Below are 26,316 nucleotides of genomic sequence, written 5' to 3'. Positions count from 1 at the left end.
ATCAAAGAAAAAAAGAAAAAGCTATAAAAATATTGAAAATACCAGAATACTAGTTCCACATGCTTTTGAAGAGTCTGGTGTTTATTGCTATTAAGATGTTATAACTAGAGAGATGTACACGTATGAAACTCATAATACAAACTACCCATCTTTTCATTTGAGCTCTAATTCCCGGCTTTAATCAGAATTACATTTTGAGTAGTAAACAGCATCTGTGAGCCAGGAGGCTGCTAGTAAAAAGTACTTCTTTATATTTTTCCCTTGGACACTGAGGAAACTGCCTATGTGTATGTAGACTTTGATGGGCTGTCAGAGTAGGCCCAAGAAAACCCGATGGCTATGCCACTGGCTTCATGGCTGCCCCCTCTGCACTCACTCAGATCCGTAAAGGGAGCTATATATTGGCATATCCCCACTAGGTAAGAGAAAAATAGTAATGCTCGCCATTACCCAACTGGAGACCCTACTCTTCCTGGCCCCTTCTGTCTCTTCAGAGTCCAATTCAATTTCCACCTCCTCCAGGAAGCCTGCCTGGCCATAAGAGCCCACTGGAGGGCTCCCTCCTCCATTCTCTTGTCATTCCTGGGCAATACCACTTCTTTTTTTCTTTTGCACTTGCTAACATCTTTCTGATATCGTTATTATGTTGCCTTCTTGTTTCTCACTTTGAGATTCACTGTTTGAATGTGCTGGTGACTGCTTTGCTTGAGCAGAGCCAACAGTACCATGGCCCAGCCAGATGAGTGCTCTGTGGACTGCAGCCTCAGCTAAGTGTGACCCCAGAAGCCATGCTGAGCTCCGTATCCAGCAGAACACATTTGGTAGATGGAGGAAACATCTACGAATAAGGGCATGGCCATTACAGGGATTGGGTTAACTTGCTGTTTTGTTTTTTCCTGCCAGGTATTGTATGTATGGTAGTTTACATTTCAGTGGACTGGAAACTTTCCACTTCATTAAAGAAATATGTTCCATGTTAAAAAGCCTTGATTAAAGAGGAGGCAAAAAAGTATATATTGTCCTACAGCTCCAGGTACCTCTAATATCCTCAAATGTGGACTCCCTCTCCTCCCCAAAAAAGGACTTTTGTAATTGTAAAGTGAGAAAACTAAACACTATATCTCAATTTTTAAATATTTAATCTCTATGTAAATACTTTTCTCTTTTCCCTCCCCCAAACCCATTTGATAATAGTAAAAGAATAAAATGATATTGATCCACAAGGACAAAGAAAATGAGAAGGGAGAAAACAGTAGACAAGAATTTCCTGAAAGCTTTCAAAGAGAGAAGGCAGACAGAAAAGCATTCATTGACTTAGCATACAGAAAGGAGTTATTTCCCCAAATTCCTACAGCGGGAGAGAATGGAGGAGAAGCCACCCAACTGCATCCTGTCCTGTTCTTTGGAGGCACCTGAAGGGGGTAATTTGGGGGCTAAGACAGCAGGATCAGATAGTGTGTATACACAAGTACAAAGAACAAATAATGACACAGGGTCACCTCCTTGACGCAGAGCAGCCCATTCCTACCCCCAGCAGGAGATCAGAGACTTTTTCCCTAGAAAGAAATTATACACGAGAAGTTTGGGGGCCCAGAGATACGAGCAGGTTGAACAGCAAAAGTGGGACAAAAAGAAGAAAACTTAGTAAAAGTCTTCATATGGAAATGTCCCTCGGCCACTTTCGCAGCCTTACTCCAGAGGGCTAACAACCAGATGTATTTCTCGGCCCCCACCAAGCAGGATATTGGACTGCTCTTCTCTGGGGAGCTAAATAGTTTCAGAGAAAATGCCCTATATTCTAACCTTTCAATGAAAAGAGAAGCTTGCTACCTGTTCACCTTACAGAGAGGTCCTATATTCAGCAAGCTTCACACATACATAGAGTTTCCAAGTAGCTGAATGGTACAGGCTCTTAATAGATTAGAAATATCACAGCTATTAAGTGGATTCTGAGAATGGGCTATCTCTATGACCAGTCCCAACTCCTTATAATGTTTGAGTTCAATTCAAAACTCTCTTTCCCTGCCCAATCTTGCTTTTGTAGCTAGGGCTCCAGATGAGATATAGTTTCAGCCAATCCGATGTATTCATATCCATACCAGACTTTGGTTCGGAAGTGAGTCCCATCGCTGAGCTGCAGAGGATGTGGCACCTGTTTTCTTGGCCCTGGATCCAGAGGCTAGAATGTGGGGTGGCTTCCTGACTGCAGCCTCCAGTCTGGTGGAGTCAGCAGCTCCCTGGCAACCCCAATTCTAAACTTCATTTGGAGAACCAGTCCAGGGAAGCCAGCCTAATTCTGTAATTTTGCCCTCCCAATGGTTCTTCGAGCAATTTATACCCCTCAGTAAATGTTTTCTACTTAAAGCAGCTACAGTAGATTCTGTTGTTGACAACTAAGAACTCAGAAAATACAGTAGCTGTATCTGGTCATTATATATTATTGTGTCTCAGAAAAAATGAATCGTCAGTAAAGCAGAACAATAGCATTTCTCAGTAATTCATCATTTTAAAAAATGAACTGCTTATTAGCATGTGTGTGTGTGTGTGTGTGTGTGAGAGAGAGAGAGAGAGAGAGAGAGAGAGAGAGAGAGAGCAAGCGAGTGAGCGGGTTGGGGGGAGATGGTTTGTGCAGTTATGAATTTCCTGGACTTTGCACTTAAGGAAACAGTCTTTAACCAGAACAAAAAATTTTATACCTAAGAAATTTTAAAAGGGTAGGTAAGAAGGATAGAATTTGAGTGGCTTTGCAAGAAACAAAATAAGGCAACATGTGAATAAAACAGAATTAATTCCAGTGGCATATATGTTCAGAGACTATTATAAGCTACCACGGTAATAGCAGTGTATTTCATGGGTTAAATTTTCTCTACTAGTAAGCAAAGCACAGGGACTTTGTGTTTTATACTTTCTTAGTTACTAAAGCAGGAAAAAATTTACTCAGCACGGCAAAACATACGGCAAGCACTTTAAAATGAGCATATTTCAAATGTTTAATGGTCTCATTTCCTCATTTCTTTCTGTGTTCCAAGGCAACACAACTTATATTTTTTTTTTAAAAAGAGAACCTTTCAAGTTTGGAAGAGTGACTGGTTTACTTGAAAAGGTGTGTGATAGGATACAGATTTCTGGTAGTAATATCCCTCAACTCTGGCTTCGGTGGCTGCACATTAAATTACAAAGTGAATTTAAGAGACCCCACAAACTCTGAAATTATGCTTACTTTGTAACAGCTTTCAAGTGCATATTAATCACACAAAATTCTACACGCATAGCCCTTTGAGTGTACTTGTGTGAAATAAAAGTGTTATTTTGGCTAAGTATACCATGCATTTGTAAAAGTTCAACTCAATAAAAGTACCTTGTTTACAAATGCAACATAATTTTTACTTATCTGAGAAAATGGGGGTCAGCAAGGCATGTACAAACAAAATCCTCTGGCAATTCCCAGAATTCAGCAGATGAACAGTTTTAAATTTTACTCCCATCATTTGTCACAAAGCTAGGAATAAAAATCAAAGCTGAATTTTCCCCTCTCTCTCCTATCATTTCAGTGAAGGAACACTCAAAAAGAGGCAGCACTATGAAGAAAAGCAACAAGACTGAGCATTCAAACAAATTAGTTTGCATTGACTAGTAAGCTAGCCACCTCCCCCGCTCCCCACCACGATAGTAACATAATTCAGTGAGGGTCTTTCTGAGACCGCTGTAGTATTTGCAAAGGAGAGCTGAGTACCATGCCCTTTGTACTTGAGTCAGCGCCCTTCTCCTTGTGTTCCAAAGAACACGGACTCAAGATGGAATAGGGAAAAAGGGGCCCCTTCCATGCACCTTCTGGGACGCAGCCCTGGACTTGAGATGACATTTGGCTGAATTGCTCTAAGCACAGCTGGTGGTCTGTGTACCGTTATTGGCTCAAATGCAGGTTCACACAGAAACAGGGCTTTGGATAAGGGAAAAAGACCTGGAATAGTTCTCCATCAATCCTAATCATGTCTGCTGACTGCTTTCTGTGGAAAGGGTGAAGAAGAAAAAAAATAGCACAGGAAAGGATAAAGGAGGGGATAGAGAAAGACAGAAAGGAGTGAAGTGACCTATCTATAAGGGGGAAAGAACTACAGCTACCACACTAAAAGTACCCTCTGCTTTCATTGCAAGTTCAGGTGGCCCTATCCCAGTCTCCTGGAGACAGAGATCACTGTGAGGAGACTCCCAGGACAGGTAGTGTGGTAAGGGGAAAGGACATGTAGTTTGGGGTTAAGACATGGGTTCATATATGAGCTCTGACACCAGCTGTGTGAACCCAGGTGAGTTACCTGATTTCTCTGAGTCTTACCTTATCTTGGTATAAAGTAATAATTCATGACTCTTAGGGGGTATTGGATTAAATGAGATTATGTGCATTCTTCTTAAATGAGAGGGCTGTGCATTCAGAGACTTCTGATAAGTGTTCCTTTGCTTTTCCTTGGGGAAAACCTTTTTTAACCATCTACTTCCCACCCATAAACACAGTAAGGTGTTCTCTCTTCAACATAATTATAACAGTAAGCTTTTATACTTGTAAGCTATAGAGCTATGAGGGGAAAATAGGAAGTTAATTACATGCCCACCAGATAAACACACATTAAACATGAACAATATCAAGCCGGGAGGGTGGCAAGCAATGAAACAATATAAACAACTTTAAACTATGGCTTCCTATTCAAGGGAGATTTGTAAGAACTCCAGAATTGTGGAACTGTGTCCATAGCCATGGAAAGAGAGAGAGGAAATGTGACGGGCTAAGAGGTGGTATTAATTCCTCTGCCTCACTCCCACAGTGGATTGCACAGAATAACCTCAAGGAAAGTATTTAAGGAGAGATAAAGTTTTGAAAGAAATATACAAATGAAAACTCCATAATTAAAGAATCATCTACTTTTTATTATAGATATGTTTTTATACTTTTAAAAAATAAGCCAGAGTCTCAAGACTGGCTAAAAAACTAAAAGGCAGAGAAAGTTTGTTTTCCTTCTCCAAACCTCTTCCATTCGGGCAGTTCCGCTTTTCTGCTGGCTCCAAACCAAGATGGCCTTGAGTTGGCGGCTTTTGCCACTGCCTGGTTTGTAAGTTTCTCCCTCTACTGTATCCAAGGAAAGCTCCCCTTCTCGCTCCATTCGTTCTGTATTACCAGCTGTGTTTTAAAAACCAAGAATGGGGACTCTGTTTACCTGTACAGATGTCTGATACTAGTAGGCATTTAAAAATTTTTTTTGTAATGTTTACTTTTGAGAGACGGAGAGAGACAGAATGTGAGAGGGGGAGGGGCAAAGAAAGAGAGGGAGACACAAAAGCAGGCCCCAGGCTCCGAGCTGCCAGCACAGAGCCCAATGAGGGGCTTGAACCCACGAGCCCTGAGATCATGACCTGAGCCGAAGTTGGATGCTAACTGCCTGAGCGACCCAGGCGCCCCGACTAGTAGGCATTTAATACATGATGACTTATGATGATATCAAACTTACCTATGCTATGTCCCATTCTGCTAGGCTTTGTCTTCATGCATGATTATGTTTATAATAAATTAATGTCAGCAAGAGAATCAATTGTTGTTAATTATTGTCCTCAGGTAATATATTTGCATTTAAATCAGGTCCTTCAATCCTTCTGCCTGAATTGACCGAGTCACCCTCCTGCTTTAGCAAACTGGTAGGTGTGAGATCCTCAGGTTGCCCTTAAATCATTCCAACAGGTATCTAGTCCAAAGCTGGACTTGAAAACTCTGACTGCTTCTCCAAGTCTTAAAGAAGTAAGTTTGGAGTCCCCTTATTCCCAGAGTTTGCAAGGTCTTGTGAGAATTAAAAAAAAATTGGGGGGCGCCTGGGTGGCTCAGTCGATTGAGCATCCAACTCTTGGTTTCACCTCAGGTCATGACCTTGTGATTTCGTTGGGTTCAAGCCCTGTGTCAGGCTCTGTACTGACAGTGGGAAGCCTGCTGGGGATTCTCTCTCTTTCCCTCCCTCTCTCTCTGCCCTTCTCCTGCTCGTACTGTCTCTGTCTCTCAAAATAAATAAACAGACAAATAAATACGAGAAAAAGAAATTTTGTGTAGTATTTAATAAAATTAGTATAAGGGATTTTCTGAGTTGTCTGGGGAACCACTTTATAAGTAAGCACTGGCAGTCAAAACTTTTAGTGCCCATGTTTGTGTTTGCACTGAGTAGTAGTACTCTGTTCATGGCAGACTGAGCAGAGAAAGAGACATCAACGCATCAGTTATGTACTCTCCTCTAATGACATCACAGTGCCCTGGGTGGATGGGTGTTTCATTCCAATAGGATAAAAGTGGAAGGAGGATGGTGAGGTCTTACAGCACAGTTAGCCCAGCCATGCCAATCTCAAAAGATCCTATGCTTGGGAGCCAGAATATATTTTCCTGTTGACTAGTCAATTATGTTTCCTTAAAGGACATCATCTTTCACATTAATGTTGATCAGTTGAAGTTTTTGGTAGTACAAATTTGTTTGACTTTGACTTTTTTTTTATGTAGAATGACAACAGTATGACGTGTTTACATATTTGTAGTTATGTTAAATATAACAATTTTCTGTTTCTACATATTTAAGTACTATTATGAATTAAAATAGTTTGCATGTGCTCATAATTGATGAGGATCCTTTTCCTTTAAAGGTTGTTTGCATATTATCTGGGTTTGAGAAACATTGGTATAGAAAAAGTGTATCTGGAATTTGAAACGGTTGACATAGTCAAAGTAGGTAAAAACAAATGACCTTGACTTATAAATAATTTGGAGGAGAGCTTAGAAATTGCTTCAACTTCTAATTGCCCTCAGCAAGACCAGGAGAAAAAGCACAGGCCTGGCCCTCAGCACCTGGGAGGCCCAGTCATGGCTGGAGCATACATCGAGTGTCCTTGGGGGGGACTGTTTTCCTGCTCAGTGCTTCAGTTTCACCATATGTAAAGCAGGGATAATAATACCCAAACTCAATCCTTAAATTGAAAAATGAAAAAAAAATAAACTTAACTTTACAGGAATAAAGAAGCAATAGATGGAAAAGCATTTTCATCTTTTGAGGAAAAGAAGGTCTATTTAAAGGGGGAACTCTTGAAAATATCTCAACAATATGTGTCTAATTCATACTGACATGTGTAATTGAACCTATGTTTAATTTTTGCTGCAAATTATCTACTTCCTTTAAGAAGCCAGGGTGGTAAAATGCTGAGTTGTGTGGTTCAAAAATGGAGCTGTGGAAGAATGACGGATACATGGGATAAAACACAGTAAGGTTGGGCCCTGAACAAAAGATGAAACAGAAAAGGGAGAGCTGCAGAAAAAGGCTGTGCCAATGGGAAGAAAAAATATCATGAAGCTGATGGAAAAGAATAGCAAGGAAGTAGGGATAGTGGGAGATTTTCACACCCAGATCTGGCTAATGACACAGAAAAAGTTGAACATAGGATCCAGTGAGGTCCCCAGTGCTTCGCCAGTTAAGAGCCAGAGCAGCTCAAAGAGATAAACAATATAAATGTAAATATTGAGCTTTATCCCATTTCAGATGACAGAGCTTATACTGTCCTCTTTCCTCTCCCCTTCCTCCTTTTCTTACACTCCATAAGCTTAAACAACTTACAATTAAATTTAATCAATTCCTGTTTCATTATTCAGAATAATTAGATTTCAATATGAAAGCCGTCACAATTATATAAAATGATAATTCTCAGATTCCATTTTTATGTTAACTGCCCGCATTAGCAAGTAATAGCGTGTATTTAAAATAAAACCAGAATGGTGAGAACCATACTGGCCTTCCAAGAGCATCAGCCCTCCCGGCGGCTCCCAACCTCAGTTTTTTAAGTGTAACAGATGTGTTGCAAGATACTATATTTTGTGGGTTCATCAGGGGAACCTTCCTTGATATAAGGAGTGATATATATGATTTAAAAGATCACCTGGCCACAGTGTGGAGTGTGAATCAGGGAAGGCCAGGAGTAGGAGCAGGAACCCAACAGGAGTCGAATGCAGTAATGCAGGAAAGAGACAGTGGTCATTCCACCTAGGATGGTAGTTGGGGAGAGAAGTGATTGGCTCAGGAACAGGCTTTGGAGGAGAGCAGTGGTTAGCAAACTATCGTTCTGGGGGCGAACTCTGGCCTTCGTTTATGTGTTCCTGGCTCATATTGCTAAGAATAGTTTTTACTCTTTTAAAGGATGATGAAAAAAGAACGAGAAAAGAAGAATAAGTGAAAGAAATTGTACATGGCCCCTCAAAGCCTAAACTATTCACTATCTGATCCTTACAGAAAAAGTTTGACAACTCCTTGGAGTAGAGTCAGCAGATGGTGAAATCAAACTGGCTGGAGGGAGGGATGAGGGGAAGACAAGAATGAGGGAAAGTACCTGTGTTTTTAGCTCAAGCAGCTGTGTGATAGACATGGCCTCTCTTTTCAGCCAATCATACCTTCTTGGGTACCTCCACTTTATCTTATTCATGCTTTGTTGTTGTATTTCTTTCACTATCACACTTATTTACCTCTATATGCCTGCCTCCCCTCCTTGGCAGTGAATTCCTTGAGTAGCTCTAATTTTTCTCAGTATTTATGGCACCCAGCTTTGTACAAGACACATGCTCCATAACTATTGGATATGATTGAATAGATGATACGTTAAATTCATTTTCAGTGGTGCTAGTAACATCAACTTCTTAATAAATACAAAATTATAATCACTGTTTTTTAGTGTATAAGAGTTTATAAACCATTTTTGCAACCCACCTGTTCCTCCCTACAACCCCGTATATTGATATTACAGTAAACTTCAATTATAAGTTCCTCTTACAAAAACTTATATTTTATCTTGATTTACTTATATTTAAAATGTTAGGAACTATAAGCATTTTGAAATCCATCTCTTTGGGGGAATGATTAGAAAAAGGACCGAATGAAAAGAAAAACTTTGCAATGGAGCATTATGAAAAGCCAACAATAGAGAAAGAAATCTGGGTATTACAATGACAGTTGGGGCAACTGAACTGGGTGTGAGGGGGCTGGTGAGAAAAAAAAAAAGGAATCAAAGGTGGGCTTTCATATTTTGAATGTAATGGTAGTGCCTGTTACTAAGATAAAGAAAACTATGGACATATAGGTTGAGTTCTGTCTTGGAAAGTTAAATTTGAGATGCCAATTAGACATTTAAATATATAGGTTCAGGTCACTGGATATCTAAGTCTGCAGTTCAGAGTTGGAGATATAATTGTGGTTGTCATAGACATAGGGCATACAGATGGTATTTAAAGTCAAAGAACTATAGATGAGTTCAGCTACAGAATATGCGTGTAGACAGAAGAGGAGAAGGCCCAGGCCACTCTAATGTTTAGAGGTAAAAGAGAAGAGAAAGAACCAGAGGAGACTAAGGAGGGTAAAAATGTATTCCAGGATGGAGGGAGAGGTCAATTATATCTACTACTTCTAAGAAATACAGGATGATGTGGATATAGGAGTAACCATCACATGTGTCAAGGTATAGGAAATAGATAACCATCATAAGCACTGTTTTGGTGGAGGGAGAGAACAGAGCCTCTTGAAGTATGTTGAAGTGGGTTAAAGAGAGAATGAGGAATTACTATAGACATGCCAAGAAGAGATATTCCCACAGAACATTAAACCCTCGAGCTGTAATAAAAAAGAAACTGTACTAAGCAAATAATATTCACTGAAAAAAACATTCAAACTGTTAAAACACTCTGTTAGCACGTGTATTTTTCCCACTTTTCAAATAGCACGTGTTCTAGAGGATAGTGGGGGTGAAGCGGTTAAACGAAGGGTCCTTTCCTGGAGTCAACACAGCACCAGGGGCTCCATGAAAAGCAATCAGTTTCCTGAAACAATATACCGTGAGCTCCTGCTATGGTGAAGAAGAAGGGACTATAATTCTTCTTCTTCTTTTTTTAATTGAATTGTGTCATAGCTGACACACTATGTTACATTAATTTCAGTTGCACAACATAGTGATTCAACAACTTTACATTACACTATGCTTACCACAAGTGTAGTTACCATCTGTCACTATACAATGTTATTACAATACCACTGACTATATTTTCTATAGTGGAGACTATAATTTAATGGAATTTTACAGGCATGTTATCACATGCACAATTTTGTCCAATGAAGGAAAGGTGTATTTTTAGCTTGTATCCCAATCAAGAGCTTTGGTCCCAACAAAAAATCTGGCTCATTGTCACATGGGGGCAGAGCTCAGGAAACACAATATTCTCAGAACAGAGACCAACCAAGAAACATCACAACATGGTAGAGCCATCACCAGGGTTACAGGTTAAGCAGGATAACAGTTTTTACTCCCCCAGTGAAGGAATTAAAGGGCAAAACAAACCTCTAATAACCCAGAGAGGGAGCTTTGAACAGTGCAAAAACAAGTATAAGAATTTTCTGTACAAGAATATGATGTCCTAGCACAGACAAGTATAGGATAAGAACACTGAGGCACACACAAAAAAGAATCCACACAACTTGGACAGTGAAAGAAGCATTCTCCTTACTAGTTTCTTAGTGAGGAGAAGCTGGAAGTTTACCTAAGAACTCAAACATGCATGCTGGAGTGTGTTTATTATACCCTGCTGTAATATACATATATGTGTATGTAATAAAAAAGGATATATTTCTTATTCCATACCATGGACTCAATCATTCTCCTATAATATTTTCATTAATCACTTAAGTTTTAAAACTCCAAAAGTTAGTGCTAGAGTTAGAACTTAATAAATATCATAGGCGTAACCTGATTATTACTGACAACATTTTTGTACATAGACAGAAGAGTTAACAATCACACCTTATAGAAACCTGCCTTAGCCAGACATATTTCTGTGTAACTGTGCTATTCATTACAAAAGAGTGTTACTGATGCAGGTTGACACAGACAGACGGACAGACAGATACACACACACTCATTAGGTGTTTAATTGCCATTTGATTGTGAGCTTTTATTGCTTTTGTCAGATTTAATTGTTTTAGAACATGTATTTCAATTATTTTATTCAAACATATCTTTCCTATAGATAATAATATTGTCACTGGTGAATAGGGAAATGTGTCTACTTCTAGAACTTTGAACATAATAGGGCTCAATAATTGTTTGCTGAATGAATGAGAATTAAGCATAATGGTTGTTTGAATTTGGAGTATTTATTAACCCTGGTGAGTTTGTATACTCCTAGACTTCAAATTAAGTGATTCCCTTCTTTAGGTTAAGACAAGAAAAATAATAAAAAAAAACTTGCTCTTTGAGTAATTTATAGTAAAATCTTGGCCAAACAAACTTTTTATGGAAACTGCATAAAGGTGAGAGATGTTATTCAGAGATGGTCTGTATTTTAAAGGATTCTGAGGTACAGTTTGAGCTGTGTTTAAAAACTGTGCTCCACTCTCAACAATAGCCAAATTATGGAAAGAGCCTAAATGTCCATCAACTGATGAATGGATAAAGAAATTGTGGTTTATATACACAATGGAATACTACGTGGCAATGAGAAAGAATGAAATATGGCCTTTTGTAGCAACGTGGATGGAACTGGAGAGTGTGATGCCAAGTGAAATAAGCCATACAGAGAAAGACAGATACCATATGGTTTCACTCTTATGTGGATCCTGAGAAACTTAACAGAAACCCATGGGGGAGGGGAAGGGAAAAAAAAAAAAAAAAGAGGTTAGAGTGGGAGAAAGCCAAAGCATAAGAGACTGTTAAAAACTGAGAACAAACTGAGGGTTGATGGGGGTGGGAGGGAGGGGAGGGTGGGGGATGGGTATTGAGGAGGGCACCTTTTGGGATGAGCACTGGGTGTTGTATGGAAACCAATTTGACAATAAATTTCATATATTGGAAAAAAAAATAAAAAAAAAAAATAAAAACTGTGCTCCATATCAGCTATTGGCAAAGGGAGAGATCTTCAGTGACAGCTGTTGATGGGAAATATTCAAAATTTATATTCACATTGCACGCTCAAGTTATGGGATTGTACTCCAAATCAATCATTAAATGAATTTAGGGGATTCAATAGAAAATACTTGGGAATAAACTAACAGGAAATGTGCAGTGCCTATATGAATAAATTTATAAAATTAGGCTAAGGACAAAGCTAAACTGAGAAACAGATCTTGAATAAGAAACCCACTCTTTAAAGCTGTAAATTCTCCTAAGATTAAATGACTATAATATAATCTCAGGGAAATTTTTCAATAAAATTTTATGAGAGGTAACTTGACAAAATAATCCTAAATTTTATTTAACAGAACAAGCAGGTGAGAGTAGCCAAGAAAATAAACCACAATGACCTATGTAATCAGAAAGATTAAAAAATTTAAATGTAATATTATAAAAATGACACATCAGAAGCCTGTTGTAAAAGTCCACTGACAGATCTGTTGAATAGAAAACAGCATAGAAATAATGAAACAAAAAATGAGAATTTAGTTTGTGATAAAGGTAGCATTACAAATCATACTTTTGAATAAATAATTTTAGGAGAATTGTCTTCCATCCCTCCTCCCCCCCCAAAATCGATTTTAGGTGGGTCAAAACTCAAAATCCCAAACTATAATTTAGGTGATAGTTTTGGTAATATTGGGGTTAAAAAAAACTTTTGACATTTCACATAAAAACTTACAGCTATAAAAATCTCATGGATATGAGATGCTTCACCACAAAATAATGGACAAAACTGGGAAACAGATGGCAAGTGGAGAAAAACTGCTGGCAGAATACATGGCTAAACATTAATAACCATAATATCTAGAGAGCTTTTTGAAACTCTGCTTAAAAATACAAATCAACACTAATAGAGAAGTGCAGTTTTAGCAGTTCTCAGATAATAAGAGACAATAAAACATAAGACAGCAAACTTCACTAATAATCAAGAGGAATGCACACTCAAATTGCATGTGTGTGAATATTTGCACATAAGTATCCCATATTGATCATATATGGAGAAATAGATACTTTACACATTCTTGACTGGAATGTTAATCAGCACAGAGTTGGGGAATGTGAAAATATCAAATTTTAAAATATCAAAATTTTAAATATGTCCAACCTTTGACTAAAGTAATTCCATTTCCTTTTTTAGGAATATAGCCTAAAAAAACACTTGCACAAGTGTACATGTATGAAATGTTACTTGCTTCATTATTGTTGAAAAACTGAACTGCCCATCAACTGAAGACTAACTAAAAAGTTATGGTACCTATTAGTAATAGCTAATATTTATCAGGTGCTTATTTTTCTAAGCATTTTATCATATATTTAGTCATTTAATCCTCCCAATATTATGAACTTACTCATCACAGTTTAAAAATGAGTGTGTATGATAAATCCATACAAAAGAACAGTGTGACTATAAATAAAGGGACACATCTAAATTCAGTGAAAAAGGGACTAAGGTTTTTCTTGATTGAAAGAATCAAGTTGTAGAATAGCATGCATGGTATAATTATATTCATATTAAATGATATAAAATTCATATATTTTACATTCAAAAGAGAGATATCTAAAGGAAGGGTTAACAGTGGTTTTTTCTTAAAAGTGAGATATTGGATTTTTAAAAAACTTCCTATTCTTTAACTTTTTACAAAAAATTGCTCTTCAAATGAAGAAATTAGGTGCCTCATATAGGTGTAGTCATCCACTATCTGTCCCTCTATTTCACTTAGCATAATATATTCAAGCTCATCCATGATATTGGATACTGGATTTCCTTCTTTTTTAAGGCTGAATAACATTGCACTGTATGTATACCACATTTTCTTTTCCATTTATATGTCAATGGACGTTTGGGTTATTTCCACATCTTGGCTATTGTGAATAGTAACTCACTAAATATTGGGGTGCTAATATCTCTTTGACATCTTGACTTCAATTCTTTTGGGTACACACCCAGAAATAGGATTACTGGATCCACCTATATAAGGAATGTAAAATAGTCCAAGTCATAGAATTAGAGTAAAATGATCAGTGCCAGAGGTTGGGCAGCGAAGGATATGGAAATTGCTAATCAATAGACATTATACAAGATGAATAAATTCTAGAGATCTGCTATACAACGTTGTGCCTAGAGTTAACAATATTGTACTCATAAAATGTGTAAAAAGGCTAGATGTTAGGTGTTCTTACTGCAATAAAAGCAAACCTAAAAAATGAAGTATTTTTCATTTTGAGAAATGAAAAGCTAATAAGGCTTTTTCTAAGTTCCATTTGATTCTCCTATACAAGTCCTATATATCTCCCCTCTTTTTAAACCTCTATATTTAGGCTTCAAAATAGATTTCTTAGCCCTTTACACTTATTTACCTTTATTATCCCAAGGTTCCCTAAATGTGGGATGAAGCAGAAATCTTAGAATTGCCAGTCAACATGCTACCAACTTGTTAATGCATTTTTATGTGAAAATACAGTGATATGGCCATTTAGTAATAGTTGCTAGTTAGAGTTGAGAGTAGAAGCTATCAAAACACTCAAAGAAGTTCAGAAAGCCTTTTTGTTCATAACGTGATGCACTAGAGAAAAAGAAACACTAAGCTGAGGTGACTAGAAGGAGGTATGTGAAACCAAAGAAAATGGCATGATATATATAATGGCAGGAGAACACTAGACTAGACGGCAAGAAACCCAGGTTCTAGTTCTGGCTCCGTCACTGGCCAGTACTATAATTCTGGGCATGTTATGTTTATTCATGTAAGAAACTAAAGGTAAGATGTGATCCTTGGTTTTCAAACTTAGGTCACCAGCATTCTAGGGCTTTTCCGGATGTGTTTCAGGGGTCCACAGAAGCTGGAGGGCCCCGAGGCAAGAGGGCTGGATCCTGGGCTCCCACCCTGCTTTCACTAAAACAACTCCATTTTTCTTCATTTTATCTAACGGGATTTCAAGGAAGCTTTTGATTGAATAAAGAGTTATAATGCTTAGAAACAAAAAAGAAGAGAGAAAAGTTTGAAAACCACAAACTAAAGCTGATGTCTGAGGTTCCTTATAGCTTTAAGTTCTTGTTTTGAAATTAATCTATCCTTCACAATGTATGTAAGTAAGCAGTGAAAATGCAGTTTGCCCTGAAGAGAATTTCCAAGTCACTGAACATCAATCATGAAGAGCCTCTGTTGCTAACATGTGGCAAGTTGATTTTTTTTTTTTTTTTTTTTGCTTCCCTCGGGTCAATTTACCATCTGCCTCATCTTCATCAAAACATTAATTTCAGCTTAATCCCCTTTCTTCCTCTCTGGTGGTAAAAGGACCTGGTTCACTTTGAAATAAAACAAATAGAGTGCAGCTATGCTTTCAAATGCAGGGTGTTTTCCATCTGATTATTATGGAACTCCAGAATACTAAAATGAATAAAGTAATCTAGCTCTTTTCAGAGACTCAGAGTCTAAAAAACCACTCAATTAAAATAAACTAAAATTCATTAAACATATTGAGTTTTTACTATATGCAATGGACAGTGCAAGGTGTATCTGGTGATAGAAAGACCGACCCTGCTCTCAAATCTAGATTCTCTGGGAAGAGCATCAGAGCTATGTGACTTCAAAGGAAAGAAGTGCCTCATCGGTGGAAGGGATGTCAGGAAATGTTTTCAGAGTCTTAAAAGGTGGGCAGGATTTTGATAGGCATAAGTATGAGGACACGGTAATTTCTAGTTAAGAGAACGCTAGATGAAGAAGTTTGGAATTAACTCAATAAGCAATGTGACAGTTGGTGAACATGTATGTTTTATTAAGATTAAGCTGGTATTAGAACCGAGTGTAAACAGAAGGAGGCAGACACTAAAAACTGAGAAGGGAACTAGGATGCTGGGTGCTTCACTATCCTGATAAAAAGGCGATGAAATAGGATGATGGCAGTGGAAATATCAAGAAAGTGATTAAGGGAGCGACACCTAGAGCAGACTTCCAAGAACTTGGAGAATGGCCAGATGTACATGGTAGAACAGGTAGGAAGCAATTTTTAGAGTCAAGGAAGAAGACAACTGGGAGCTTGGACTAAGGTAGTTAGAAAGTGGAAGGAGAAGAGCATGCATTTCTGAAAACTATCTACAGGTAAAACTAATGGGGATTTAGTGATGGATTGGACATGGAGATGATATTCACTGAGATAGGGAACAATAGACGGAGATGATTCATAGGTTCAGAGAAACTGTGAATTCCATTTTGGGTATTCTGATACTGAGGAATCTGAGACATCCAAAAGGAGCTAGGGTAATGGGGAAAAGAGTGTTCTCTATTTGAGATATGGTTTTCTCAGAGGAAAGTTAGATTTTTTAAAAAATGTTTATTTATTTTTGAGAAAGAGAGAGAGAGGGCATGTGGAACTCGAACTCACAAATGGTGAGATCATGACCTGAGCTGAAATCAAGAGTTGGATTCTCAACCAACTGAGCCACCTAGGTGCCCCAGAAAGTTAGATTTCAATGAATACAAAGAACTGTAAGAATTAATGGGTTAAAATTATAGAATATATGGTAATTTTTCACAAAAGAATAGGTATACAGTGTGGCCTGCAGAGGTGTCTGGAGAGACACAATTTAAATTAGATAATTTGATTTTACTCTGGCTGTTAGAAAAAGAAATTGATACTTAATATGAAAAAAAAAACCCTCCACAGAATATGAATAGGTCTTTTTCTAGATCTTGTTTGTTTACTAGTGCTTAATGAATGAGTGAGTTATGTCTCTTCTGAGATCTTTGACGAGTGGAATTTTCTCCCCATCACATGTTTGAATGTTTAGAACTCTGTTAATGTTCTATTTAGTTCAAGTGGTTATATGTTGGTTCTTTGGCGCCATTGTCAATAATAAAATTCAACAAAACAAAACCCTAAATATGGCTTTGTTTTTCTCTTTTTAAACATATCTGATTCTCAGCCCAAACCAAATTCCAAGTTTTTCTTCTCATGTGGGAGACAAGTGTAAGTGACTGACTACCATTAAAATTACTTTACTCACTAGACCCTGCTGACCTTTTGCTAACCTATCTCTCCACTGTGCCTTCCAAATCCTTGCCCTTCCTTAATATCTATTGTCAATTTCCTTTTTTACAAACCTCTGTCCCTTCACTAACTGTCTACTAGATTCTCATTCCTTCCCAAGTAAGAAGCCAGGGAATCTGTATTTTTAATAAGTGTCCCAAGTAATTTGTGAGAGTAGGTAAATTTGAGAAAATCTGTGTAGAGCCTCTTCAGGGACTATCTTAAAGATGCAGGAAAAAAGCAGGCTGAGCCATGTTCTTTTCAACTGCTATATGCGCATTAGGTCTGAGCTTTATTCTTTTCATATGAGGCTTCTATGTATTTTCATCTGAAGCAACACATTGCTCAAAACACTTGAAAATTGTGGTCATGGATCCATTACCACTTCCGACTTTCCCAGTCTCCTTATCCATTCCCACATCGACAATACACTCACAACCAGACTAGAATCCCTCAGCTACTTGATGATTAAGAATTGAGTTTTGGGGCACCTGGGTGGCTTAGTTGGTTGAGCATTCGATTCTTGATTTTGGCTCGGGTCATGATCCCAGGGTAGTGGGACTGAGTCCTGCGTTGGGTTCCATGCTGAGCATGGAGCCTGCTTGAGATTTCTCTCTCTCTCTCTCTCTCTCTCTCTCTTTCTCTCTCCCTCTGCCCCTCCCCCCTGCTCACATACTCTCTCTAAAAAATATGAATAAATAAATAAGTAAATAAATAACTGAGCTTGATTGAGGGCCAAATATGTGATAAGGCCTATTTTATGTGTTAAGTATACAACACTGAACAAAACAAAATTCTTGCCTCGCCTTACTTTCTAAGTGGAGAATATAAATAACAAAATAAATAAGTTGTATTTAAATCTGTTTTTCTCTTAGAAGTTCCAAAGAAAATGGAGTTTGTTAAATTAGTGGAAAATAACACATAGTATAATGGAACAACATTAATAAAGGGCCAGGGAAAAGTTTACTTTTGATTTATTCTCTAAAGAAAGTATTTTCTAGGCAAAGTGAAGAGATATATAAGATATAGGAAAGAGATTAAATGTCTTCAAATAATCTTCCAGTATGTTGAAAGTGCCATTCTAAACAACTGATATTCTTCCTAGCATGCACGTTGAGGACTTCTAGTAGGAAATACTTTGTTAGCCTAGATCTATTTACCAAGCACTCTTCAAGGTAAATAAATAAGTAAAATTTTTAGAGTATTAGAAAATAATGACTGTCATGGAGAGAAATAAAGCAGGAAATGGAGAATAGAGAATTCCAGAGAAGAGAGAGAGAGAGAGAGAGAGAGAGAGTGAGGTTGAGAGAGAGAGAGAGAGAGCGAGCACAATTTTAAAAAGGGAAGACAGGGGCGCCTGGGTGGCTCAGTCGGTTGAGCGTCTGACTTCAGCTCAGGTCATGATCTAACGGTTTGTTGAGTCCGAGGCCCATATCGGGCTCTGTGCTGACAGCGCAGAGCCTGGAGCCTGCTTCGGATTCTGTGTCCCTCTCTCGCTGTGCCCCTCCCTCATTCATGCTCTGTCTCTCTTTCTCTCAAGAATAAATAAAACATTAAAAAAAGGGGGGGGGGGGGAGACAAAAAACCTGATAAAAAGATGATTGAGTGAAGACCTAAAGGGCACAAGGAAATGAGCAATGTCGATACCTGAAAGAAAAGCATTTCCAGACACAGGAAATCACAGTAGATGTGTAATCAGCATTAGTAGAATGAACGAATGAACATGTAGGAAGTGCTCTACCAAAGTGATTTTCTGTCTTGGAACCATCCCTTCTCTTCCTGTTACTATAGTAAATGTCGTGTGCTTTAATTAGAATCACCACTTAAGACAACCACCAAGAACATTCATTCTTGATATGATCTAATGTCCTCTCTACAGCTGAAGAAACTGAGGTAGAGGAGAGCATATGACTTGCCTCATGTCAGAGTGCTAATTACGAGTAGGCTGGAGCTAAAACTCAGGCCTTCTAAACTCCAGCCTTAAGTTCTTTCAGCTGAAAAGATCTTTAATATGTGAACCAGAAATCTAAACAATTACATTTTTTTTCAAATTACATTTTTCATATAAATGTTTTATTAGTGAATAAGTACTCAGACTAATGGGGGCAATATCCTTAACAGTAAATACTGCTTGTGAGTTCCCACACTTCCACATGTGCCAACAAAGAGAAAAGATGATGAAATAAAGGGAGAAAAGAGAAGTGGAGGGAGGGAGAGAAAAAATGGATGAAAAGTAACATCATGTAATCCAACCATCTTTCACATATACCCAAATCTTTCTAAATCCTAGTTCTTTCCAATACGTTGTAACAATACTTTCAATTTCTCACCAAAATTCTGAAATGGACCGATCACATATCCCAAAATTAAAATGTTCATTTTTGTCTTCTCTATGGCACTAGTTTAATAACAAATAAAGGAAACATCCATCATTGTCATCAATTAATGGAATCTCAACCAGCTATACTGTGATAGCTTGATGTTTTAATATGATATCTCCTCAAACTTCAGATCCAAATTCCACCTGGCCATTCCATCCAGTCCCACTTAGACATACTACTTTCCTTTCTCGTCTTATTTGGTAATGCGATCTCCATTTCCTCTACCATTTAATCTTCCCTGAGAAGCACTGCTGTTTCTGACATCTGTTCCTTTCCCATCCATCTCTGTGAACTCTGAGATAAAGACAAAGTTTTCAAGAAATGTAAAGCTCATCTGTCAACGTACTTCCCCTGCCACCTGTCAGAGGCCTCACTGCCTTTCCCATGTGCACTCTTAACTCTATACCAACTTCTCTTGTTGAGCTCTCTTTGGAGAGTTCTCCTCATTCTCTATTTTTTTTTCCTCATTCTCTATTTTTTTTTCCTCGTAAGTCTTTGTATATTGCATTTATTCACAATGTATCTGATTACTCCCCATTGTCATCATTTTGCATACAGCTCCTATGACATCATTTCTGCTGCCAACTGGGTATTTCAAGAAACTTCTATCTAGTCCTAAAACTCAAAGGCTCAACTTTAGGGTTTAACCTATAATCTGGGTATTTGAAGAGTTACCACAGCTGCTATAGCTGCCAAGATGAGTATGGAAGCAAACAATCCTTTCTCTTCAATGACCTCATCATATTTGTTCACGCCCTTAAAATAATTAGGCTGGATTAGTGCAATGAATTCTGGGTTTAGGGATATCCTTAAAGACCACCTGCGAGATTTAGTTAGCCCATCTACTTTAGGATCCTGGTCAGATGAGCCATGTTCTACTTACTCCATACATCTAATTTGTAATCTCGAAAAAGTTAACTTTATGCTGAATTTCTAGAAAAAATTTCTGGCTCATGTGTATTTTCTCAGGGTCTTCTATTTCGAGAGTAAGATTAAGACATAGGTTTTTCACATAAAATGTACCTTCTTCCCCCTCCACCCTTACCCCCTAGGAAAAAAAAAAAAAAAAAAGAACAAAAACCAAAACAAAACTATCTGAACAGCTTCCTCTTTGCCAGGGAAAATAGGCCAAAATTAAGGAGCTGCAGGTTGGTTTTCCCTGACAACAGGGAGGGCACAGAAAAGTGTTTTGTTATGAACTCTTCTGTATCTTCGCCTCCATTCCTATCTCCCTCTTATTTCTCTTGGATTGAGGCCATTGGGTTTTGACCAGAGACAGCACCACTGTGAGAGGATTTTTCTCATTTGAGGCCCATCACCTCCATATACACATAGACACACACAGTCATTTACATCTACTTATGCTCTCTCTTAGTTCTAGAAAAGAGTAGACACTCTATTCTCTGCTTGAATAGATGAATTATCACTTTTTTTCTTGCATTATGCTTTGTTGTTCACAGTCTATTTTCTATATTACAATTCATAAACGTTTTAATTTTTATATTTCCATATACAGTACCTAGCACACTGTAAACTCAAAGGAAGTTTGTTGAAATAATTAATTTAGTTTATTTAAACCAGAGTAATATATGCATGTGATAACAGTTCAAAGAGTTTTGAAGAGCATGTGATGAAAACCACATCCCTCTCCACTTGAAGAAAAAATTTCTTTGAATTTCTAATATAGATCTTCTGGTGCATAACCCTATATAATATGCTTAGAGTTTTACCTCTTGATTTAACCACTTTACAAACTTTACAAAGTAGGTACCAACTCTTCTTATTAAAGGAGGCTTTAGCTCACTCATAATCTCCCTTATAGTTCTCCCAGTGCTTGAGGGTTGTGCAAGCTCACAATTCTGGAAGTCCTTGGAAGCACATATGTCTCAGAATTGATTTTTTTTCAGAATTTACAAAAGTAAAATTGCGTATATATTATAGGCTGCAAACCCACACATGAGTGTTTCCACAGTTAATTATGAAAACAGTCACATTACGTGGAATATATAAAGATTAGAAATAACTTCGTATTAGTGCAAATCAGGTTTTGCCAACAAAAAATTTGCTGAAATTTGTGTTCTTCAGCTTGTTATAATGAATGCAAAGTTTACATCAATTGCTCAGTCCTCCTTACCCTTATTCAGATTAATAAATATTACAAGAGTAACAAAATTCAGTTCTCTCACTTTTTAAACTTTTTCATGTACTTAATCCAAAGCCAAAATATCCAATTATTTATCTTCTATCAATCTTGCTATTTAATTCTGATTGGGCTATACCACTGTTCTCTTTTTAATTGCTCTCTTAAGTAAGAGCTGGCCCCATATGCTATTGTCCTTTTTTTTTTTTTTTTTACCCTCCTCCTACTTGATTGTTCACTAAGGACCTCTGTAATGGTATGCCACTGTGATTGTGTCTACAGAATACAAAGAAACTTTCAGAGGTTAAAGGATACCTATGATGCCCTCAAACATAAAGGAATCATTTCAATTTCAATCAAGCAGACAACCAGATGTTATAATTATAGTTCACAATGTGTCTCAGGCATAATAAAAATACTCTAGAGATTTTCCCCAGCCCAATACCTAAAAGATGCTGAACAAATATAAAACACTATTCACTAAATAACTACCTTATTATAGTTCAAGCAATATATAGCTGTTGACTATTCTAATTTAAAATATGACAAAAAAAACTCATCTGAAGACAGGTAGTTTGTGTATTTTTCCAATGCAGTACTGTGAGCTCATCCCCCATCCCCGCACCGCCACCACCTCACAATTTCTTTTAAAAACAGTTGTTTCTTTCCCTCAGAATTTTTCTCAAGGAAGAGTCAGCAACAGAATAAAGTTTGATTGATAGGCTATGGGGGAAAAAAGCAAGGGAAGAATAGAATACTGCTGGGTATACAGTATATTCTAAAATAATTGAATTGAATTTTCCGAAACAAAATTAGTCAGGAGAAGGAAAAGAAAGAATGAAAACAAAACCAACAAGTGATGTGTAATAGGCAGGAAGCAGAGGAAAATAAAGTGTGAAGCCCAGATTCAATCAGGCAACCCCTCTGTCATAGAATGAGGTCTCCAGCATATTTAAAGCTCTGTCCTATTGAACCTGCACTGGCTTCTACACCCAGGAGCCACCAGAGCTTTCAAATATCTCAGAGAGTAAAGGACTGTGCACCATTGGTTGGCAGGCCCCAACCGCACCAAACACGTGGTTTCCCACCAATCACACTGGCTGCGGATATTCAGCAACGCTGCTCCTGTAAGACAGAGTAGCAGCAGCAAAGGAAGGGTCAGTGGAAGCTCTCAAGCTTAGAAATAAATCTCTCCCTCTCCATATTTCAGTGGTGATGTTTCAAGAATGGGTGTAAGGATGCTGGCATCAGAACATCTAGAAGTATCACCATACGGGCGAGAGTGCTTACGGACTGCAATCCTAATCCAAACATTGTTTTTCTTAGAAGGAGTCCATTTCTGCTGGAACAAATAATCATAGATGTGTCACCTCGGTTAATAAAGTGAGATTCTTGTGAATCTTGGAAATGAGCTGATGAAAAAAAAATAAATTATGGCTTTTTAATAGCGAAATGACATTTTAATGTCATCTTTAGAATCCACTGCTATATCTAATTACATATCTAATTACAGACGGAAAATATTTAGATGGGAAAGTTGGCTTAGCCTGGACTTGAAATCTGAGTATAACCATGGTGACAGACAAAGGCTTCATCTCATCAGACTATATCTGAAGCTGAAAGTTTATCTTCTTGGTCTCTAAATTCAGAGGTTAAAGTTACTCAGAGGTGCTCAAGGTCAAATTAGAGAAAGATGATTAATTCCTGTCAATAAATGTTTCTTTTTTATAAATGGAACTTAACCCCTTGGGCAAACGTATACACACACACACACACACACACACACACACACACATACACACACACAATCACATGTACCAACCATATAAAGCAGTTACTGAATATGCTCTTTTACAACTTCAAATGAAGACCATTACAAATTTGAATGAAGAAAAGCTTTAACTCTAATTTAGAATAATTCCCATAGCGTGAAGACATGGTAAGCATCCAATAGCCTTTGTTTTTTAAAATTTTTGTTTAATGTTTACTTATTTTTGAGAGAAAGAGAGAGAGCACAAGCAGGGGAGGGACAGAGAGAGAGAGGGAGACACAGAATCAGAAGCAAGCTCCAGGCTCTGAGCTGTCAGCACAGAGCCCCACGCAGGACTCGAACTCACAAACTGTGAGATCATGACCTGAGCCAAAGTCAGACGCTTAGCTGACTGAGCCACACAGGTGCTCCATCTCATAGTCTTTTTTTTTTTTTTTAAAGGATTCTTTTAAGTAGTTACGCAATGTGAAGGAAAAGACCCAGGATCCAGAAAAACTTTCTACCTAAAGGAGGAGATTAAATTTGCTTTACAATAAAAACTGGTCATGCCAAACAATGACTGTTTTTGTTTAATAGTTTGTTTTAAATTTTAAAAATAAACTTGCAAAATAATTCCTAGAGGTACTTAATTTCTTTGATGCCAACACGCTTTCCTTAACAATGAATTTTTAATTGTTCTGTAAAAATTTTAAAACTTTTCTGAAGTATCCCAAAATGCACAGCTCACAGAATCTTCACAAACTCGACATTCCCAGGTAACCAGCACCAGATGGAGAAACGTCATCATCAAGCACCCCAAAAGCCCCCCCTCCTTGTGCCCTCATCTAATGATGCCTTTTAATTCACCAAGTCAAAGTGGTTTCTACAAAAAGCAATACTGGAGCAGGTATAGACTGAACCAGGACTAGCCTGCCATTTCTAGTTCTGTTGGCCTGAAGCATAGCTATTTTGTACGCAACGGGCTGCCTCTACAAGTGAACACTGTCCTGCCTGGTTGACCGTTGAGTCATCAGCTTTTGCTCTCTTGTCGTTCAGGGGAAGAAGAGCTAGGTGAAGGGACACTGTGTGGGAAAAGAGAAAAGAACATTGGCCTTGGTAGGCGGCAAAACCAACTTCTTGAGATTCAGACTTTCTTCCTCCAAACAGTTATTTGACCTAGAGCAACCTAGCTAACTTTTCTAGACTTTTGTTTCCTTTATCTACCAGAAAAGATGTTTGACTATGTGGTCTCTAGGTTTTGTTCCAAAGCAAAAAATGTTATGATTTCATATGGAAGGAGGCTTGGATGCACAGATGAGGTATAAACCCATCAGAAGGTAAAGAAGTGAGTATGCTCTCTCTCCATCAGGACCGATCTGTCTGTCCTTTACTTTCCTGTTCCTAGAATCATTTTATTATCCCCTCTTATGTAATTTATGATGTTAATAAATAATTCCTAAGACCATACATAAGTTAAATCCACAAGTCTACTGTTTCTTTTTCAGTCTCCCATGACAATACAAAGTAAAAGGTTTGGGCTTCTTAAATAGCATCTCACACCTCTTCCTGTGGTAACCTGTGTACCACAAGAATAGGAATTTCACCACACATATACATGAAACATGAAATGCTCAAAATGTGATGCCTGTGAATGACTAGATAACTTCTGAGGCGGGCCTTGTTCAAATATATGGCGCAAATAAATTTTTTTCGGAAAGCTACGAAATATCTTCAGTGACTATGCAACAGAAAAAGACACACACTGGCTTCTCTTTAAGAACATCAAAACCTCTGAAAATTGGCTCACATGAATCACTGTCAGCAAGAAATCTTCCAGCAGTAGTGACTAGCCTCAGTTTGCTGTCTGGATGAGATAGGATTGATATCAGGATCAGAGCAACCTTTCACCTTCAAGCAAGAATATAGAAACTGCCATGAGAACAAGAAGTAGAAATCTCGTAAGTGATGTCCCTTCTGTCCTTTCTTTATTATGATTCCAATATCTTCCCTGCACTTTCCCTTCTCTGATTCATCAGACTTTTTCTATGTGACATTAGAAACAGCCTGGCAAGAACCCTGCTGCAATAGTTTGCATGAGATGAACCAAAACCAAACTGCTGCTTGTTAACTACAAGTTCACTCCTTTGCTTCACTACAATGAATAAACAGAATTAAAGAATGTGAACAATTTGATCTCAATTATGTAGAAATATTACTACAAGTCCTCCAACCCCCATCCCTAGCCTCAAAAATACCATCCCCATAAGGCAGAGACACTCATAAAACTCCAGATTCCATTTTCTTTTCAATTTCCACCTGTTCGTTAAAAAGCCCTTTTTTCACGTTAATCCTCTGACCTTATTTCAGTATCTACTGAAATAGACAGAATTGGACAGAAACTCAAGTTTCAGTAATGAGTATACAACTTTGTATGTGTAGTCTCCATAGGTCCAGAGTTTTTCCTTTTTTCAGTCACCTAACCCATCCATTAAAAAAAAAAAATTGTTTAAACTGGACATTGTGTGTCAAACTCAGAGCAGCAACTTTCTCCTCCAGTCATATTCAGTCCACATGAGATACTTAAGGATGTAATAAAATATAAAAAAGCACATTTTAGCAGCTTGCTATTTTGAAAAAGGAAAAAAAAATCCCTTCAGACAGTAATCAGTTGCATTGTGGTGGAGATTTCTGCAAAATGCATTAAGCAGTTCGCGCCTGTGGCAATGGTCACTGCACATATTTTGGAATGTCTCCCAGACTCTAAGACTTTTTCCAGACATCCAGGAGGAACTTTAGTATGACAGAGATCCTGCTCTGGGCCTTGAAAAAAACTGTAGAAGGAAAACTTTTGAAGGTTCAGTTTCAGCTGGATTTTGTTTCTTAGACAGCCGAGTTGCCTAGGTTATGGAAAATACTAGTAATTATAGAGTGACGATAATCAGAAAAGTGCCCCCCGTCTTTTTTTGTCTGCAGCTTTAATTAGTTAATCATGGTTTTGGTTAAGCAATAATACAAATTTGCTTCCT

At 37.8% G+C, this 26,316-nt stretch overlaps 1 protein-coding gene across 19 annotated transcripts in view; it reads right to left on the bottom strand.

Moving 5' to 3' along the window:
• The window catches only part of DNM3 (dynamin 3), a 565,070-nt gene that overhangs the window by 169,277 nt on the left and 369,477 nt on the right, over nucleotides 1-26,316 (bottom strand). Inside the window, exon 16 of one of the 19 annotated variants that reach the window (XM_042975647.1) lies at nucleotides 5,111-5,170. The exons of the other annotated variants lie outside the window; for them this stretch is intronic. Within the exon in view, the coding sequence (XP_042831581.1) occupies nucleotides 5,117-5,170 (54 nt within the window). The 3' untranslated portion in view covers nucleotides 5,111-5,116. Of the gene's footprint in view, nucleotides 1-5,110; nucleotides 5,171-26,316 lie in introns of those variants that run through there. 19 annotated transcript variants of the gene reach the window in all.

Source organism: Panthera tigris, chromosome F3 (assembly GCF_018350195.1).
Source record: "Panthera tigris isolate Pti1 chromosome F3, P.tigris_Pti1_mat1.1, whole genome shotgun sequence".
NCBI lineage: Eukaryota > Metazoa > Chordata > Mammalia > Carnivora > Felidae > Panthera > Panthera tigris.
The sequence above is the reverse complement of the archived record's forward strand: the minus strand, read 5'-3'. Positions and strand labels throughout refer to the sequence as shown.